This window comes from Aspergillus niger (genome assembly GCF_000002855.4).
Source record: "Aspergillus niger supercontig An12".
Classification (NCBI taxonomy): Eukaryota; Fungi; Ascomycota; class Eurotiomycetes; order Eurotiales; family Aspergillaceae; genus Aspergillus; species Aspergillus niger.
Genome location: NT_166527.1, coordinates 1,616,233 through 1,633,761, shown reverse-complemented (window position 1 = coordinate 1,633,761; position 17,529 = coordinate 1,616,233). Strand labels below are relative to the sequence as shown.

The window sequence follows — 17,529 nt, the reverse complement described above, 5'->3', positions numbered from 1 at the left end:
AGAAGGCTATGGCTGCCGCATCCAGTCAGTCCACTTCTGATATCGTTTCGTTCTAGGCTGTCAGAGGGCGGATTCGACAACTGACGTTCAGTGATGGGAAGTTATCGCTATAATTTCGTATCCTTAAGGACACAGGTCTCTCTTCAGCAGTTGACGGATCCTTTGCCTGTCGACCTACATTATCAACGCTGAAGGTCACTACACAGTTAGCTTCTCCTATCTATGTGTTGTCGCTCATTACATGCTGGACTCTCCGAAGCACAGCAGGATATTCCTGTCTTGACCCTGTTAAAGTCTCCTTGTAAGTGCTACTTGGGGAGATCGCAAGGCGGTGAATCAGCAAATCGACTTGGAACCTTGTCAAGTGGCCCATAATTGAGCGGAAGCCTGCACGTGATCCAGATGTCCAGAAGAGTAGGTCAATCTTCTCTTTTTTTCTCCACGAGGCTCTGCCACCAGCAATTGTGCTCTTTGGTGGCTGCATGTGCTTGTAGAATATCAACGTCTTATATTATAAGGCGTTTGCGTGAGGGCCAGGTTACTGGGTTTCTTTCCCATTTGATAGCAGATAATGGTTTGTCGTTCCATACTTGGAAGTACCAGGCTTTAATTTTCGTTTGTACGTTTCAGACACAATTTGGATCGCTTTCGCGTGTTTCAAATCATAATTATCAATTTCCTATACTACTAGCTAAGAGACTTTCACAATTTAGTCTAAACTACCTGCTGCTGTAACATGCGCCATGAAGATAAGCACGATACAACAGCTCGCAGATAAGCATATTGGGATTGGGCAATTTCATCTTGGCTGGATACTTCACTCTATTTCATCTTGGCATGTTCATAATACTACTTCTTTGGCCCCGAGGACCCAGATCTCCGTTGGCCAGAAGCAGACTCACTCCTAAATGTTGATAATGTTTCATGGGGAGGAATTATTAGGAAGTGCTGGGGTGGCGGATATGCAAGTATGGATCAGTTGAAAAAGGAGGCTTACCAATATTTCAATACTTAGGAATAGCTTGAGTACATAGTCTCAACGTTTAACTTTTACTTCCATACTAAACTGTTGAATTAATAAATTAGATTCAGTTACATTAGACACACAACCCAGGCACATGCTAAGACAGGTATTTTCTTTCCTTTTCCCAATTAGGCTGTAAGTGGTACTACTTTAGATGCGAAGTAGAAAATGACTATACTGGAATATACGGGCGAAATACGACGAGGGGACCAACATGTGAGTCTCAATCCTATCTCATTTTGTGCGTTATACATCACCAGAGGACATGATCAGTTCGAAAAGCTGCTGTGATGTCATTTCATATCCGAGTATACGCCCTTGCATATTGCCTTGCCACTGCGTGTCTTTATAGTTGTACCATTGCTTCTCGCATAAGTCATAAGAATCCTCACTGCCAACCATATCAACCAAGCTGTTGATAACATCTTCATCCAAGATATTTAACGAGAATTGTGTGTCTGGCCAATCTGTGTCATTCCATTTTTCCACACTTTGAGGCTCCACAAGAAAGCCTAACTGGCGCAGGTAAGTTGGCCGATCAATTCTCCATGCCATCTCAGAGTTCCAATTCAAAAGTAGAAGGAGCTCTATGATGTGCGGTGGTCGCAATTCCTGAGTAACCCGAGCGATGAAAGATGCCCATGCAGAGTCAGAAGTTTCATGTTCAGTGAATTGTGCTAGGTCGGCTTGGGGAACCCAGTCTGATAACTGGGCGAACCTCCCTTTGAAGATATTACGCCCTAAATATCCCCATATAAATTCGACAACTTCAATCAAATCCAGCTTCTCCCGAAGAGACCTGTCCGGATTATCCGCCCATAGCTGCCAAAGCTGGTTATAGCGATCATTTCGGGTGGAGGACATTTTGTAGTGTGTCATCTTCGCAAGCCAGATCTTTTCAATCAGCACCCAGTGGGCTGTCAACGCATGGTAAAATCGAGAATATTCTGCATATCTGTGCCCATAGTCCAGCGTACAATTGAAATCCTTGGGTTCTGGCATGGCTTCTTCAGTAGCACAATCACAGAGCCTATCGTCCATAGCGGGATGAATCACTGTATTCGCTCGAACGAAATGGGAGTGTATTGAGGAACTTCTGTATAGATCATAAAGGATCTTCATGGCATGCCATCGGACAACAACCTCAATTACCTGATTGACATTTATCTGAGGGACCACAGGCTTTTCGACTTCGTCATATGTTGTCTCGGGTTCGAGAAATATTTCCCTTAGATTGTGACGTTCATAAATATCCTGAAGGAGGCCTAGCTCGATGTCGTGTTCATGATGTTTTGCATTGATCTGCCCAGGTATGTTAGCAGGAAGAATGAGTTTAGTAAGAGTTATATTCAGGGAGAAGTAATCAGACGTACTATAACCGATTTAAATATTACAATTTGAAATCTTTGGAAAACCCCATGGAACTGTTTGCATGTATGAGAGAAAGACAAGCAGTCATCTATATTGTTCAGACTTTGGAAAACCAGGATGATGAGCTCCACAGATATGTTCTGTATAGACATGTTCCTGTTTAAAGATTTCTCAATTACAGCTGCTTGCCTAATGAGCGCAAATGGAAGGTGCTATATATGTCAGGCGCGGCGTACACGGACATATTTACAGAGGCAATTGGCTTGTGCGCCAGGAATACTGGATGATTAAGTTAGCTCCCGGGAGCTTTTCTTTTTTTTGGCCATAAAAAATGAGCTAATGGGGTTGTTTCGGGATGTTAGGCGGATGCTGCATGAGGTTAACTAGCATAAAATAGAACTCCAGGGTTCTGCCTATAGTTAGGCTGGTTGCCTAGAAGATCCATTTCCTGCAGCAGTAATCTAGGCGAACATGCGAAATCACTAGTGCCAGACAGACATCCTGGCATAGACTGGGTGTGGCCAGATGTGTGCCTCCATCCAATCACAAAGATATCATTAGCCTAGGAGATTTAGTGTGCATCGGTGTAGATGATCATGAGATCCTAGAAAGGATAATGTACCCTTACAGGATCGTTCACTGCCGTATCAATATAAAATCCTAGTAACCCTTTCAGTAAATAACTTCATTTATCTCGTACTCCTAGCACCCGTTCTACAGTTGCTAGACCGAGCATAACACATTGAAAAATAAGATATGACCGAACTCCACACGAACACAATGTGAGATAACATCCTTAACATTCTTATTGATTTGACTAAATTTCCAGGTACCCCTCCATCCAAGCGCAGTTTTTACGTCCAAAATGGCAATCATTCTTGACAACCCGATTGTTAAGAGCTAAGAATATTCCGCAGTATCTCGATTCAACTCCAGTCTCCGACTGTTCACGTGAGCTTCTTGAAAGTGATAATCCTTCTGATTTCATTGCTGGACTTATCATTCGAATATCACTATCACCAAATATGGACTTAGCAGAAGTCCACGTCGATAGCAGTCGTGTAACCTTAGCAAGATTACACAATGCCATACGAGGTCGGGCAGGGTTGGAGGTCGAAAGAGAAATTGTTGCAATTCTCGGATACCTTATTTCTGTTGCTATTGAGGTGTCGCCGGCTATAGCTCCGGCAGAGCTGATGGAGCTAGCTGAGGCCTGCCAACGTGAGGCTTATATACCACAGGTGTCAGGCCACCTTGACTTCCTGCGGGCCTATGCGTTGTGGAGATGCAGGGGTGAAAGACATGAGGTAGCATACAGCTTGCTTCTTCCTTCGTTCATATCAACACCTTTTTTCTTGGCAGACATTTCGATTCTCGCAACGATGGCTATTCCCTCCATCCAAAGGGACAATATACTGCGAATGTGGCCCATTGTCCATTCTATCTCTTCCAACTTGAAAATTCTCACTGCGGATTGGCTTTGGATGATAGGACCTATTTCATGGGGCATTCACTCACTCTATGGACTGTTGTACCAAATGGACCAACAGGTATCTTCACCCTATATTTCTGCGTACTTAGACAACTTCTGTGCAACATTCCAGAGATTTTGCACCGACTTACACGGCATGGCGTTTGGAGCCTGTACTTCTATTGATACCTACTGTGCTGAAGACAAGCAACTGCAGAGTCTAACGTTGGAGACTGCCCGTGTTGTGTGGCCGTCTCTGGAGATGTTGAGAACTCATATTTTTGGTCTCATATATCATTCCTACCAAGGTAACGACTACTAGAAGCACCTCGGGCTCTCGTCTCCGAGGCTAACATACCATGGGATCAGGTCACAGAGAGTGCCGAGCTTTAGGCGATAGCTTGGCTGAAAGTACCGTGGATCCTCAACTGTTGCAAAAGTCTGTTCCTAGCAATGATTCTGCAGAAACCGAGAACAAAATCTCTGCAGCGACTAGCTTCAGTCGTGAGGAACTCCGGGTCATAATATCATATTGGGTTGACTGGATTTATCATCAGAGGAGTCGGTCAATAATAAGAGGGAAGCCGGAGTTCTGGCCACAGAATGTGCGGTATAACCGATCTAGCAAGTTAAGAAAGGCAGGTACGTATTACTTCTGAATTCCAGGCTATAATTCACATATCATAGAGGCAAAACTCGTGTTCAATCACTTTCTTCAAACTCAACCTTTAGAAGGTCTGCGATCGATTCTGAATGTTGAATCAAGCAGAATATCAAGTGATCTCGCCAACAAATTGGCCGGCTTCATTGATTCGCAGGAGTTCAAAATGCTTGAATGTCAGCGAAACATGCCTGGAGATTCTTGTGTTTGAGGACTAGGATTTAGTATACTCATTACGGAAAGATCCTTTGTGATATCAGATCTAGAAAAGTTTATCACTTGTGTGTACTTTTGCCGGATGGTATACTGTACATAGTGTAGTCTAGATTCAGAATTACCTAGATTGGAAGGCTGGTCCAATTCGTCTTCAAAGAAAACCTTGGTTCAGCTTGTCTTTTCCATGTAGGGCATGGCTATTCTGAAACAATTAAGAATATTGCAAAACATGAGCAAACATGAGGAACTAGAAGCAAAGATAGCGCGACAGGCAACCGCACTTGTTCTATGTTATTTTCGCCCATAGTTTTCTTTTCAAGCGCGTCGGGAGTATAATATAGACCGTTTCCGTATCCCCATCCAGAAGTGTCAGTTTACAGCCCATTCTTATATCTCTACCCTTGCTTGAAGGGCCATTCCACCAACCAAGACGAGCCCATGGGGTTGTTTTATAGGAAGGATCCCATTTTATAATATTGGATGGCTGCAGTTCCCTTATCGAGAGATCCTTATAGTAGCAGTATTCCGTGTAGATGCCCTTTTTTTTATTCGTAAAAATTCTCTCCAAAGGTAGCTTTATCGTCTCATCACCATTGATGATATCGTATATATTCAAAGTTATGCCAGATGAGAAGTAGACTTCAAATTTTTCTTTATCATATCGCCAGCCGTTTTGGAGCGTAGAAAAGAAGGTTTGACTAGTATCACGGAGATCACCTGAAATATCATTCACAACAAGGGAAAGATAGAGACAGTTTGAAGACTTCCTAGAGCGAAAGGAACTCAAGTTATGGCCAATAAGGACTGGAGAACTTTGACCAGACTTTACGGCAGTATCGATCCAAGTAGGATCTTTGAAGATCTGCTGCCAGAGGCCACGACCGGTGTCCAGAATGTTTTCAATATCTGATGGAGCCAGAAAGTCCTTGATGTCCAACCAAATATCATGTGGGATGCTAAAGAGCTTCATTGAGATCGACCAGTGTTGTTGCTGGCGCCGTAGTTGCGATAATGTTGCGGTTTATCGGAAATGTTCCAAATGAAAGCAAATGAAAGGAATCTATAATCCAGCAGGAGGTGCAAGACGAGCCTTCATATTTAAGTGCATGATACATATGTACAGTACTGTATGCAAGTACGATTTGTTCACTCTTGCCAGATCATAGACTCACCAAAATTAACTGTCACCAATATCCATACACTTTTGCCCGTAGTAGAGACATTTGCCCTGGGTTGCATCTCCTCGAATCTTGTTACTGCTTACAGAAGCTAGGAGAGAAGTGTAAATCTACAATATGTACCGTATCTTGCTGTATCGACAATTGTACTCATCCAAGCATTCTATCTTCTCATTTTTATGCTGAATAATAATCTTTCAAAGCAAGTCTTCCTATGTATGTACCTGTGCGCTGTCATCTTCAGGCAAGGTACGAGGCTCACACTACAAGGGACCCTGACGGGATGGTATAATACCACAATTGTCTCTCAGGTTGACGTCCAGCCTATCAATGTCACAAGTTATACCTTGCAGTGGTAAGAACGTGGGAGATGATTAGAGCTGTAACTTGATGTGACCAGGGCCTACAGTTTCATTTCGATTAAGAAACCGACATTTTCTACCCGTCGCCTAAAGATACAGTCTGGGAATGAGCCAGGGCTTGTGGTACAACAGGACAAATTGGTACCTGCCAAGTCTATTCGTAAAATAATTATGTACATATTATTACGGTACAGGTGGGTTAGGTTGTGGGAAAAGAGCAGGAAGAGTAAGCGTTAGGCATGGTAGTTGTGCAAAGTACTGTACATAGTATGATCACTCAATCAAGTATATAAACTACAATAATTACAACAGAGCTCGCCCATGGTAAGAGCCTTTGCCCAGGCCGTAAGGCATCTCCCTAAATACTGATTTTGTTTGGAGAAGCTGTCTATTGTATCTCACTATACTACTAAGCTAGCCATCAAGCCTTCTACGTCCCCACATCCTCATACTGCATGATCATGTCAACCAATCGATATGTATCATGTCTAATCCAGGGAATGAAAATCGCCGCATCGAGCGTGACAACTGCCGCGAGGCACTTTCCAAGCACATTTGTAAGTTGCAAAGTACTCAGTCTGACACAGCTAACACCAAGAAGATGATATGCTATCTGATAAGGTTGTTGCACCCTCAAAAGTACGATTGCAACCATCACCTAGCGACGGTTATAAATGGTCTTACAAGGAATCAAAAAGCCACCTATTCAAGAAGCCGCTGAGCGAATTGTCAACAAATAGTTATATTGAACTACGGGAAGCTCTTAAAGAAGGCGCTATCAAAGCTACCCGAACACACAATGAGTCCCCCGACACCGAATGGAGGAAGCTCAAAGCAGATTTAGACGGCGCTTGTAACAGGGTAGCTGAGTTGGAAGGCGAAAACCAACAGTTATACCAAGCTCTACAAAGACAGTCTGAGAAGTTAAGATGCCTGCAGCGATGCTTTGCAGAAAATAAAGGCCAACTCGAGAGTGCGCTATTTATAATGGAAACAGTAAAGAAGGCCTTTGATAGTGATACGTATGTATTTGAATGAACGATAGTGAATCAAGAGATGGATGTTTTAGCTTTATGAAGAAGCCCCGTTCAAGCTTTTGTCATTAGAGACTCTAAACGAGTGAAGGTTAGCTTCTCTGGCTTGATGCTGTACCCGCGTCGCTTGTGGATGTATTAACCGATGGACAAAGGCACCGTTTGAGACGCTTGCCAAGTGTGCTCCCAAGAACCAAATACTCTATGAATATATATGTATCTCCTATATCAAAGGATGTACAGTCGCGACCGCTTTTGCCTTCCATGTCGGGGAACATAGAGAGGCACTTTCAAACCCTAATCACATGAAACGCTACTCCGACTATGGTTAGTCTAGTATTTGAAGATCTGTTCTGGCGTTGAATGGTATAATACTGAACTCGGTAAAACCGGATTAGGCCGTATGGTAGTGTACAGCAAGCCATTAACCACATCTCTAATAGCTGACGCCGCTGAAGGCCATGTCTTTACTTTGATGAAATGGAATATTGCTATGGGTTGAATTCTAGATGCTGGTGACCTCGAGTATCAGGATGGCCGTCGCATTTAAATGTTGGTCTAAAAAGACCCTCGGCTGAGAGATCACGCAAATGTCCGTAGATGGGAAATAAATTGACTAAGAAATGTCACGGGCTACCAAAAATTCTCTAACACTTTGGTGGACAAAGTGTAATCGCGTGCCAGGCTCATCAACAGATAGAAATCCTTTGCAACTCGAACAAATGGTCTCAGTTGTCTCCGTCTCTGTGAGGCCCCTTCCAAGACGCTGCGCGGATGCGACGTCGATTAATTCCGTAGTTAAAGCACCCATCAACTTGCTCACGGTAACAGAACCATTAGCATCAAGCACTATCCCCAGAGCCTTCTTGGCCAACACCGCTAATTCCGTTGGCTGGTGCACGACATCGTCGAGCTTTAACTCGTACAACTCAACAAGATTTAAAGGTGCGTCGTTCAGTAAACGTTCAAAAGTGGCTCTGGTCTCCGACTGAGCTAGAGATTCTATCATAGTAGTCGCGGATATCCAACTATGAAGGGTTAGTCATCGGCATGTTCAATGATGCACATCATAGTAACCAGAGGATGTCAGGTAAAGCCACTTGTAAGCGCTTTTGAAAAGTTCATACCTCCCATTACTCTGCTCGAAAATGAGATTGGCTGCCTTGGTAACGGTTTCAGGACTGTGATCAAGATATGCTGTTAGGCGAGCGTTCTTCTCAAGCATTTTCTTGATCATGTCAAAGTGGGCAGATAAAGTCATGGCATCGTCAGCGTGGACTATAACACTGTCTTGCAGGCTCCCGAAGGCTGCACTTGTTCCTCGCCCTGCTGCCAAGATATTCACGGGCGGTTTGATTTGTAGAAGAGATTCGACAACGTTTCGACTCGTCCCTTCACACTCGTCCAGTCCATCCAGTATAACATAGAAGTATTTGAGGTCACGCCGAGCTCGGCGGATTAGATCGATACTCTCGATTGAGGATAACGGGCCACCAGTGACCCTTAGAGCGGCAATGTGTTCCATGAGGTAGGGACGCTCCAACAATATTTGCTGCACGATGTTGGACAACACCAGAGCCTCGCTGAGCTTCTCTCGCTGTGAGAAGTTAAAGGCGAAGTATGCGACGCAAGTGTCAATTTCTGACTGATGCCAGGCTTTGAGGAAGAACCGGGTCACTTCGCAAATTGATGATTTGCCTGATCCCGGAGAGCCTGTGAGCACTAAGGTGCTTGGAGTATGACTCGTACCATGCCATTTTTTGAAGGCATTTTGGCGTAGAAACCACTCAGCACCGGCCCTCCTCTCCATGACTTCGTCTCCATTCAACTCGTGAAACAATCCTCCCAAAGACAAAGACTTCACAATGAGCTCTTGCTCTTTAGAAAGCGACATTATGGTTTGCCTTTGGGTACGAAAAGTAGCTTCAGTCAACTGGTTCTGAAGTTCGTGAAGCTCACTTCGGATGGCCTTGGAAAGCCGAATATGGTCATTCGCCATAGCTAAAAGGAAATGCGACTTTAGCTTTTCAAGCGAAGTGATCATCTCTTGGAAACCAGTCTGATCGAACGGCCACCGAAGCTGATCAAGAACAGTTTTGGTTCTGGCGCCGGAATGTGTTATGCCTAGCTTCCTGGCCATGTGCTCAAGAAGCTCCTGGAATGTGGGCAATGGGCCATTGTGGGCGGATAAGCTTTGAATAGTATGTGACCAATCTTCATCTTGAACCTCGTTCGTGAGTTCGACTAGGGTGGAGAGCAGGCCTCGAGCCTGAATAAGCGCAGCAAGTAGCTTTCTTTTCTGAGCGGGTGCATCGATGACCGTGCTCAGGTAGTTGATAACAGCGCCTGCTAGTTGAAGGAGTGCGACCAGGGAGGCGGCATTGCTAATACCGTCCATGTCAGTTCGTAGGTTAATGTGCTGTTCGACGAAGAAATATGCTCAGGGACAAAGCGCACTGCATATATTATGTAGCAACCAGCCTTTTGAATCGGAATGAGGCGAGAAATTTCAAAATGTAAACGAAGCGACAGAGAGATTCAGGAAGTGATGGGGAATGCCAAGCTTGCCATCTGTCAGCTCAGCTCTGACTGGCCTGTTGTTGAGAAATGTCCTTTTGGTCAGGTGAGTCACCAGATTGAGCATGGATTGTCCCAGGGTCCAGGAAACAAGCCACGTGCGTACTAAATATATATTCGACCAGGCCACATTGTCTACAGCAGTAGCCTTCTTCATGGGACGCAAAACATGGAGCTGAAGAGTACGGAGGGAAATGAAGGAGCCAAGGACGTTGAAGGTAGATCAACCCACCTCATCTCTTCCTACCCTTCGAGAACCCACTTGAACATTTTCTGGGAATTCACTGTATTTTAGAAAGACTCAGTCCGTGCTGAAATCCATTACGTTAAAAGGCGCGATACGCCTAAACAGTGACTGTTTCTAAAGTAACTTCATATGGTTCAGCGTGGCTTCGGGTACGGACCGAGAATCAAACGATGTGTCCACAGGGGGAAACTGTTTTCGACTGTATAGTGTAGTAGATATATCTGGGAGGCTTTCGCCACCTTCTCATTCAGCCAATGGCAGAAAGTGAAAATGATCTGACTGGACCGTGGCACAATCCGGGGAAGGGCTAGCAGAGTACGAGGTGGCGGGTGTGCGACGAAAGTTACTGGGGTGGAGGCATATTGTGAATTCTCGTCCCATGGGTCGATCGTCCTGGGTTGATAGGCATCGTCACCGAAAAGGCTATCGGTCAGTGGATATCTTCGGGCAACGAGCCTAGGCAAAACGAGCTGAAGGTGGTTACGTTAGCCAGGAATCTGACGTCCAGTAAGATCCAGAGGAAGCATGATGATCAACATGGCGGAGATTACAAAAAGATGCCTTACTGTCGAGCCTTGCCTATCAGCCTGACCCCGGATGGACCCCAAGGGAAGGACGAGGCCAGCAGTGAAGCAACTGCGAGATGCAGAAGGAGAATTGTTGACAGATTACCAGTTCAAGTGCTGCCTTTGTTTGCTTCTTTTGCATGGAACCCCATGGAAGCACCAGTATGCTATCCTTGGGCCTTGAATCTTTCATACTGGTATCATAAAGGACTGGTATTATTTCCCTTTACGTACACGATCTGTTATTTACACAATAACCATATCCGGATTAGCGCAGCATGTGATTAGGGTTTGAAAGAGCGTCTATGTGTTTCCGACATGGAAGGCGATAACGGTCGTGGCTGTATCTGGTTTATAGTATCTGTACAACTTTTGGACTAGTATATTGTTCTGTACAGTGTTGCCGAGAAGTCTATCCAGGGATAATACTGCGGAACTGTTTTTGCGAAACATATATATAACTGGTACTGTCAAATGTAATAGCAACTGCCTTCCAACTAAAGTTGCTCTGATTCTGGATTGTACTTAATCTTAACCATCATGCAGCATAAATGCAATAGCAAATATAATTTGCTCAATCGTATCATTTATGAACTGCAAATATAGATCTCACAAAATATTGATACTAGATTAAGATGGCAGTGGCTCTGTACGTATTTGAGTATAGACACACCAGAAACTGAGGAGCCAAAAGAATAACCCTTTCCAATTTCCAGAAAGTGAAGATTGACCGTCCTTATTTGCTGGTGTCGGTATTGAAGTCTTTTTGGAGCTTTGCCAGAAGAAAGTTGTTATAAAAAATGAACAGTATTCCAGATAAGACGGCGAAGAATCCTGTCACTGTGGCAGTTACAGTAGCAGTAACTGACCATGTCTTAGCTCGGGCTGTGTACACATTGATAAGTGTATTGAAGAAGCCAGTAGCTGAATTAATCAGAACAGGCCTGGAGAGTGTTAGGTGTCCTGTTGTTCTGATTGGGATGTGCCACACCCACAAGAATATCTTGCGTCCGATCCATACATAGTTCTGCCTGTTGCGATAGTACAGCCAGCTCGCTCCACAAAGACCGATAAAACAGCAAGTTGCTGCAATACCAAGAAGAGAGACATTTTGGACAGCTTTATATGCTGTTCGACCAACTTCATTCGCATCGCTGGCCTTCTTTAAGGATGCAGACGTCTGCAAAGACGTGAATGTGCCGGGAAAAACCAGATATCCAGCCAATAGGATCGAGCAGAAAGTCGCCGCCAAAATATTGTCAATAAGCGGGACTTTCTCTGTATCAAGTAGCATATTAACGTAGCGATCCGGTGATTCAGATGCATGCTGAGGTTTGTCTTCTGACACGGTCCAATTTCGGGGGACAAGACAACGTAGGGACGGCAAGCGAAAACGGTTAATCCAGTTCATAGTGTGAATATATTCAATAGGTATGCATATTCAGAGTTTGCTCAAATTCCGTATGTACTGAAGTGCCGCTACTATATATATATCTTCTGGGCCATCAAATATATGCTACCCGTGGGCTGTGTTCAAACGCTAGGGTTTCTCCCTCCACTCCCGGTACATTCTACTGGGAGTCAGACTAGAAAAAACTTTGGGAGCTGGCCAGTGATGGCCAGAGGATGGTAGAAAGTGTTGCTCACTGTAGAAACATCGTATACCTCAACACAGAGATCACAACACTCTATGCAGCGACATGCACCATAAACAAAATTGCTCACTTCAGTATTTAGCAGTACGACAAACATACTATATCTGGAAACAGGGTCTGTTGAGGCATGCTTCAGCCCTTGATGCGGACCTTCGTCTGACCCTGTCCCTCTACATCAATGTTGTTGGGGATCCATCCAATCGGAAGCCCTTCGAATTCGCATATCCTTCGTATGTCTTCCCTTTGAATCCCATACTCGAAAGCCGAGAAGGTGGACTGTTGTTTCATCTTCCAATTGTTCAAATATTTGCTCATTTCCCTCAGGCACACAACAACAGTACAAAGGGCGTGGTGGCGGTACTTAATAGCGTTGCAGTGTAATGAAAAGCCTCCATTCTTCACATAATTCAGCAGCTGCATTTCGCAATCGCTCGCAAGACATTGCTCCTGATTGTGCTTGCATAGATTCCAGAATAGCTGCAACCATGAACTCAGTATGTCCCAGATTGCTGGTCGGCCTTCACCAGGCGAGGAAACTGATTCCTCAAAATAGCGAAAGTCATGGCTTGGGGGGAGGGTGCTCCATCCATTGAAATATCTCTTTCTTTGGCAAAACTCTTCCAGGACGACCTTGGTATAACTTTTGCCTCTCTCTTCGTCCCAAGCGTACAAGAATGTTCCATAGTCAATCGTCCCTAGGTCTGTCGGTAGTTTATTTTCCTCATTGAGACTGCAAATCCGTGAATTGATAACTTCTATTTCGCTTATAGCATGCTTTGCAAGCTCAAGTAATCCATCTTTGTGTGCTTTGTATAGGTCACGGAGGTGCTTAGTAGCTCGTTGATACTTGTAATGATGGTATAGTCGAAGCTGGACAACGTCCCCGATTTCTCGATAAACTCTCTCCTTGTTCGCCATTTCTTTATGGCATAAAATATATCGTTTCTGCCTCACTCAAGTATGAACCATTCGGGTTTAAATAGTCGTCACTCGCTGCTGCTTGCTTATGTACAGTGGCACTGACGTAAAGCTGGCATAATGTAAATGCGATATTAGTGCGCTCAAGAGCACAGCCTTTGGGCTGGATGGTAATAATTTTGCCGTCCATCTCATAGAGTCAACACTATTGCATACATCGTGGGAATATGCACTCTGTTAGAGCCATTTGTTTTAGTACTAAAAACCTCTAATTTGTACATTCCGCAGTGCGACGTAGTATTGCGTCTAGAATACACTCAGCTCAAAACGCAGGTATAACAGCAGGTGAGGTTTGCAAATGACCTCAATGTAGTAGGCTATTTTTTGTTTGCCGTTTCCTGTGAGTACGTGCCCGGGATCAACAAACAAGGATACCCGTGCAAAATACACGCCTTGCGGAGATCGTCACGTTTCTTTTCATAACTCAGCCTGTCCTCGGTAATGAGACAGTGTGCTAGGTCCTTGAGATACTGGAGAATATCGTCGGTCTGTATGAGTCCCACCATGGAGTTCATATTTCCGTGTCGCAAGTGAAGTTTAATGACTCGTCGATTGAACGTGAACCCATGTTCGAGAATCAAAGTCTCTTGATCATCAATAATCTCAGGTGTCTCTCCTGCTTTCCGCAGCTGCCAGACGAAGCTGAATAATAACTTTGGGGTGCTCCAATTGCAATCATCCCAGTAACGACTCTTATAAGGACGGTACACATAATGTAGCTGCGGAGGTTGGCGTGCCCACCCAACAGGGTAATGTTGCAGCCGACAGAAATCGTATAGGTAGTACTGAAGGCCTGGGACAGACCACGCATAGATGAAAATGTCTAAGGCGATAACACCCAGTTCAGATTGTACGTTACTATCAGAATTCTGCCGCCGAATTTGAGCATTGATGGCTGATATTTGTTGCTGAGCAGCTTTTGCCGTCTGGCTCTCTATTGCATTCCTCTGAACAGCATAGAAAGTCTCGAGGATTGAAGGCCCTGCAAGCACGTGTAGCCTTTTGTGATAATCCGATATTGGCAACGGGCCGGATGTAATATTTGATAGTTTTGTGCATACTCCAAAGCTGCTCAAAGTAGACATTTTCAAAGGAGAGATGGGTCTGACGATGAAGACTATAGCTTCACTGAGATCGATTAAGTCAGAACATTAAAGGCAGTATTACAGGCAGAAAGATCATCATTAAATAAACAGAGCAATATCATAATGCGTTACCTCGCGCGTGGGGTTATTTGGTAGCTTCTGCAGGCTGGAAATCAAGACATAGAAGCTTGAAATCTTGATGAACAAGTCCCTCCTTTTCCACTTTCAGCAGTCCGTCCCGAAGTGAATCCATAAACCCCTCACCTGCGGATGCTTTTTCTCATTAGACTGGATACATCCTCGCTGTGAGGACAGTGCAAACCTGTTATCAGAATCTTTCCCCGATCATGCTGAAATTCCTTTGGCAAGACTTCCTTGATATTTACCCGATGTGCAAAGCTTTTCACACGGCGACCGTACTCTTCATTATTGTGCACGTCCGGAATATACAGTTTGATATTGAGCATCTAAATGATGCATCAGCCATTGTCAGTCAACCGCGGTCCGCCCTATCTCACCAGAGTCTTGGTATAGTTATCAAAGTCTTCCATTAAAAGATGTCTCATCCACGGAGAGACTGTGGCTAGGTTACCTACATCGCTCATTCAGTATGCTGCTGCATGCTTTGTAGATGTTATTCTTACAAGAATGTGTTTCCCATATCAGTGAAATTCGACGGACGGGCAGTTCTCCGCGTAACGACCCGTATAAGAGATAACGTATATAGGGTATTTGGGCCGCAATACCAATACCTTGTGCAAACATGATGACATGACCATACTCCTTGAGATCATGGTTTCCACCATAAGGTCCATCAACAACGGCTCGCAATTTTGTTGAGGACCCGTAGGCAGCAAGATGTTTCGTTAGACCCCATCGTGGCTGAATGAGTAACCAAAACGTGAATGGTCTTTCGATCATAGACTCCATTATGCTCTCTGCAGTTGCCGTGCCATCCCGTCCAAGTATGGAAAATTCCCTTCCAAGCTCTTCATCGTTCGAAGGATCGGTGGGAAGTCTAAGCTCTTCGTGCCACCAAACCACCGAGAACGGATGTCCCTGCGTGATTGACCAAGGATTCATTGTGCGGACATAGAGGTAAACCGTTTGACCGGGTCTCAATGCCCACCCCCTTGGCAATTCCACTCGAATTTTGATCGGAGGTTCAGGTTTACTTTCTGTGCTTGGATCTGAACCCATTTGCTCCTCCGATTCCATTCGCTCGTTCATATGGTAAACAGCCACTATTGTCGGAGGCCGTTCCAGTGGAAGGTTGAAATAAACTACCCGTCCTAGTTGTACAACTGTGGTGATGATAAGCAGACCAGTGGCTACCTCGAGACATACCAGACTAAATGTGGGCTGAGTCACAGTGGCTGTTGTGACTCGCAGTATATGTAGCCATAGAAACACTAAGCTACATAGTGCAAGGCAGTAGTGTAATTTGATGAAGATTTCGTACATGTGTCTCCGAAAAGACGGAAGCAGTATCAAGAGCATTACTGCAAGGGTGCAAGATGCCTAAAATAAAGTGAGTAGAGAACATGAAGGAGCGCTGGTGGTCATTACTATAATGCCTTCACGGTGCCCAACCTTCCTCCATTGAATTTGTGTATTTTGGCTCACGAAAACAATATGGAGGCCTGTTTGCAAGAAGGCCATCCAGCCCGCTGTTTGGTGCATTGTAGTGAGAACACCTAGCGGAGTCCCCAACATGTCCGAAATCAAATGAAGTCGAGAGCCTATCCAAAGAAAGCTTAATTGCAGGACTGCAAGACTCCCTGCTCGTGCCTGGGCGTCCTCAGAAGACTTGACAGCAACTCGGGTACAGATCAGTGTACTACTCCAATAGAGTAGCTGCAGGGAAGCTTCCCCCCAACTTATCCGGCGCAGCCATGTACGTCGAGTCACGAAACATGACAATTGCCATTGATGGAGGAAGGATGTTAAAGGACGTGGCGGCCATCTGAAGCGAAGGCATAGATAGAACGACCTTATGAGCAGAAGAGCAAGCACGCCACTAATAGTAATGGCGAATATGTAGATCACCTTCATTGTAACTTGGAATGCCGTTAGTCCCTAATATCTTAATGTGAGGGAGCTTCTCTATTTAACATATTACACTTGTAAGCAACCCAGTAAACTCTTATTGTATTGTTGCCTATGCACGCTGGCACCTTTTCTGGGACATTGATCTTATAATTGCAGCTAATTCCACTCCAATGTCAGAAGAGAACATCAAGGTTTACGATACAAATTCTCCAAAATGTCAACATGGCGTGACAGGAGTTTCTGGAAGAATCATTTCAGTTGGGAGTTTGAGCTTCTGGTTATCACAGTTCTTGAAGTCGGTATAGGATTGCTGCATTGGCAAGCACCGAATAGAATAATTTTATCAAAAGAGTTGAAGGGCCGTATGCCCAGAACTAGTTAAGCTAGATATAAGCCCAACCTAATAAATGATCTTATACTGTGGTGAAATGTATAGAACGTATACTAGTCAGCTCATGCCACAGAACCATATAAGTGGTCTTAAACCAAGAACAGACTATGCTAGATAGTGTTGGTAGATAATATAGGCTCTCTATTAGCCCGGGCTACTATCCAGCCTGGGAGACTTCCGCAATGATAGTCAGCTTTTTAATGGCTCGAGACAGAATTGGATGGCGGGAAAGTGCTAGCAGAGACTGCAGACTTTCGACAGTCAAGTTTGTGACTTGATGGCGGAAAAAAGACTTAAAATGAGGGCCCAGACATAAATTTCCCAAGGCCCTGTTGGTCAGGCGCAATGACTTGATGCTCTCAAGATCAAGATGTTCAATAATAGTATCCACTACAATCACCGGAGGCGAGGAAAACCCATTTCTAATTACGCGCATTCTGGCTATGCATATACTGTTGCCGTTAGCACATGTCGCTTCGCTCGACTTCAGTCTAGACTAGTCATTCATGGTGTTCAGGAAGGGAGCTCTCATCACACTTGCAATGTTCTTTTGATTTTAAAACGTATAAAGGAATACTGAAAAACCAGACATGCATCCGATGGGTCTCACGGGGTCTGGAAAATTTCCGGAAAGAATCTGGAGGGCGGCGAAAACATAGAA

General features: G+C 44.6%; 8 protein-coding genes across 8 annotated transcripts; 4 read left to right on the top strand and 4 right to left on the bottom strand.

Moving 5' to 3' along the window:
• Positions 1-1,270: 1,270 nt before the first annotated feature.
• Positions 1,271-2,547, bottom strand: An12g06800 (uncharacterized protein; the record flags this gene model as incomplete). Its single annotated transcript, XM_059751000.1, has 2 exons — positions 1,271-2,326; positions 2,398-2,547. The coding sequence occupies 2 exons, from the start codon at positions 2,545-2,547 to the stop codon at positions 1,271-1,273; spliced, it is 1,206 nt and encodes a 401-aa protein (XP_059601881.1).
• A 604-nt stretch (positions 2,548-3,151) lies between these two features.
• Positions 3,152-4,738, top strand: An12g06790 (hypothetical protein; the record flags this gene model as incomplete). The annotated part of the gene is made up of 4 exons (XM_059750999.1): positions 3,152-3,177; positions 3,225-4,174; positions 4,236-4,508; positions 4,554-4,738. 4 exons carry the CDS (start codon positions 3,152-3,154, stop codon positions 4,736-4,738), a joined length of 1,434 nt encoding a protein of 477 aa, XP_059601880.1.
• A 2,029-nt stretch (positions 4,739-6,767) lies between these two features.
• On the top strand, positions 6,768-7,819 carry An12g06780 (uncharacterized protein; the record flags this gene model as incomplete). Its single annotated transcript, XM_059750998.1, has 4 exons — positions 6,768-6,840; positions 6,885-7,305; positions 7,390-7,408; positions 7,655-7,819. The coding sequence occupies 4 exons, from the start codon at positions 6,768-6,770 to the stop codon at positions 7,817-7,819; spliced, it is 678 nt and encodes a 225-aa protein (XP_059601879.1).
• Positions 7,820-7,933: 114 nt separating this feature from the next.
• An12g06770 (uncharacterized protein) lies at positions 7,934-9,715 on the bottom strand (the record flags this gene model as incomplete). Its single annotated transcript, XM_059750997.1, has 2 exons — positions 7,934-8,345; positions 8,445-9,715. The coding sequence occupies 2 exons, from the start codon at positions 9,713-9,715 to the stop codon at positions 7,934-7,936; spliced, it is 1,683 nt and encodes a 560-aa protein (XP_059601878.1).
• Positions 9,716-9,865: 150 nt separating this feature from the next.
• An12g06760 (hypothetical protein) lies at positions 9,866-11,065 on the top strand (the record flags this gene model as incomplete). The annotated part of the gene is made up of 5 exons (XM_059750996.1): positions 9,866-9,935; positions 10,020-10,112; positions 10,456-10,470; positions 10,547-10,920; positions 11,006-11,065. 5 exons carry the CDS (start codon positions 9,866-9,868, stop codon positions 11,063-11,065), a joined length of 612 nt encoding a protein of 203 aa, XP_059601877.1.
• Positions 11,066-11,507: 442 nt separating this feature from the next.
• Positions 11,508-12,108, top strand: An12g06750 (hypothetical protein; the record flags this gene model as incomplete). Its single annotated transcript, XM_059750995.1, has 3 exons — positions 11,508-11,665; positions 11,756-11,965; positions 12,012-12,108. The coding sequence occupies 3 exons, from the start codon at positions 11,508-11,510 to the stop codon at positions 12,106-12,108; spliced, it is 465 nt and encodes a 154-aa protein (XP_059601876.1).
• A 386-nt stretch (positions 12,109-12,494) lies between these two features.
• Positions 12,495-13,280, bottom strand: An12g06740 (uncharacterized protein; the record flags this gene model as incomplete). Its single annotated transcript, XM_059750994.1, has 1 exon — positions 12,495-13,280. One exon carries the CDS (start codon positions 13,278-13,280, stop codon positions 12,495-12,497), a length of 786 nt encoding a protein of 261 aa, XP_059601875.1.
• Positions 13,281-13,657: 377 nt separating this feature from the next.
• Positions 13,658-15,508, bottom strand: An12g06730 (uncharacterized protein; the record flags this gene model as incomplete). Its single annotated transcript, XM_059750993.1, has 4 exons — positions 13,658-14,468; positions 14,690-14,892; positions 14,944-15,017; positions 15,070-15,508. The coding sequence occupies 4 exons, from the start codon at positions 15,506-15,508 to the stop codon at positions 13,658-13,660; spliced, it is 1,527 nt and encodes a 508-aa protein (XP_059601874.1).
• Positions 15,509-17,529: the final 2,021 nt, after the last annotated feature.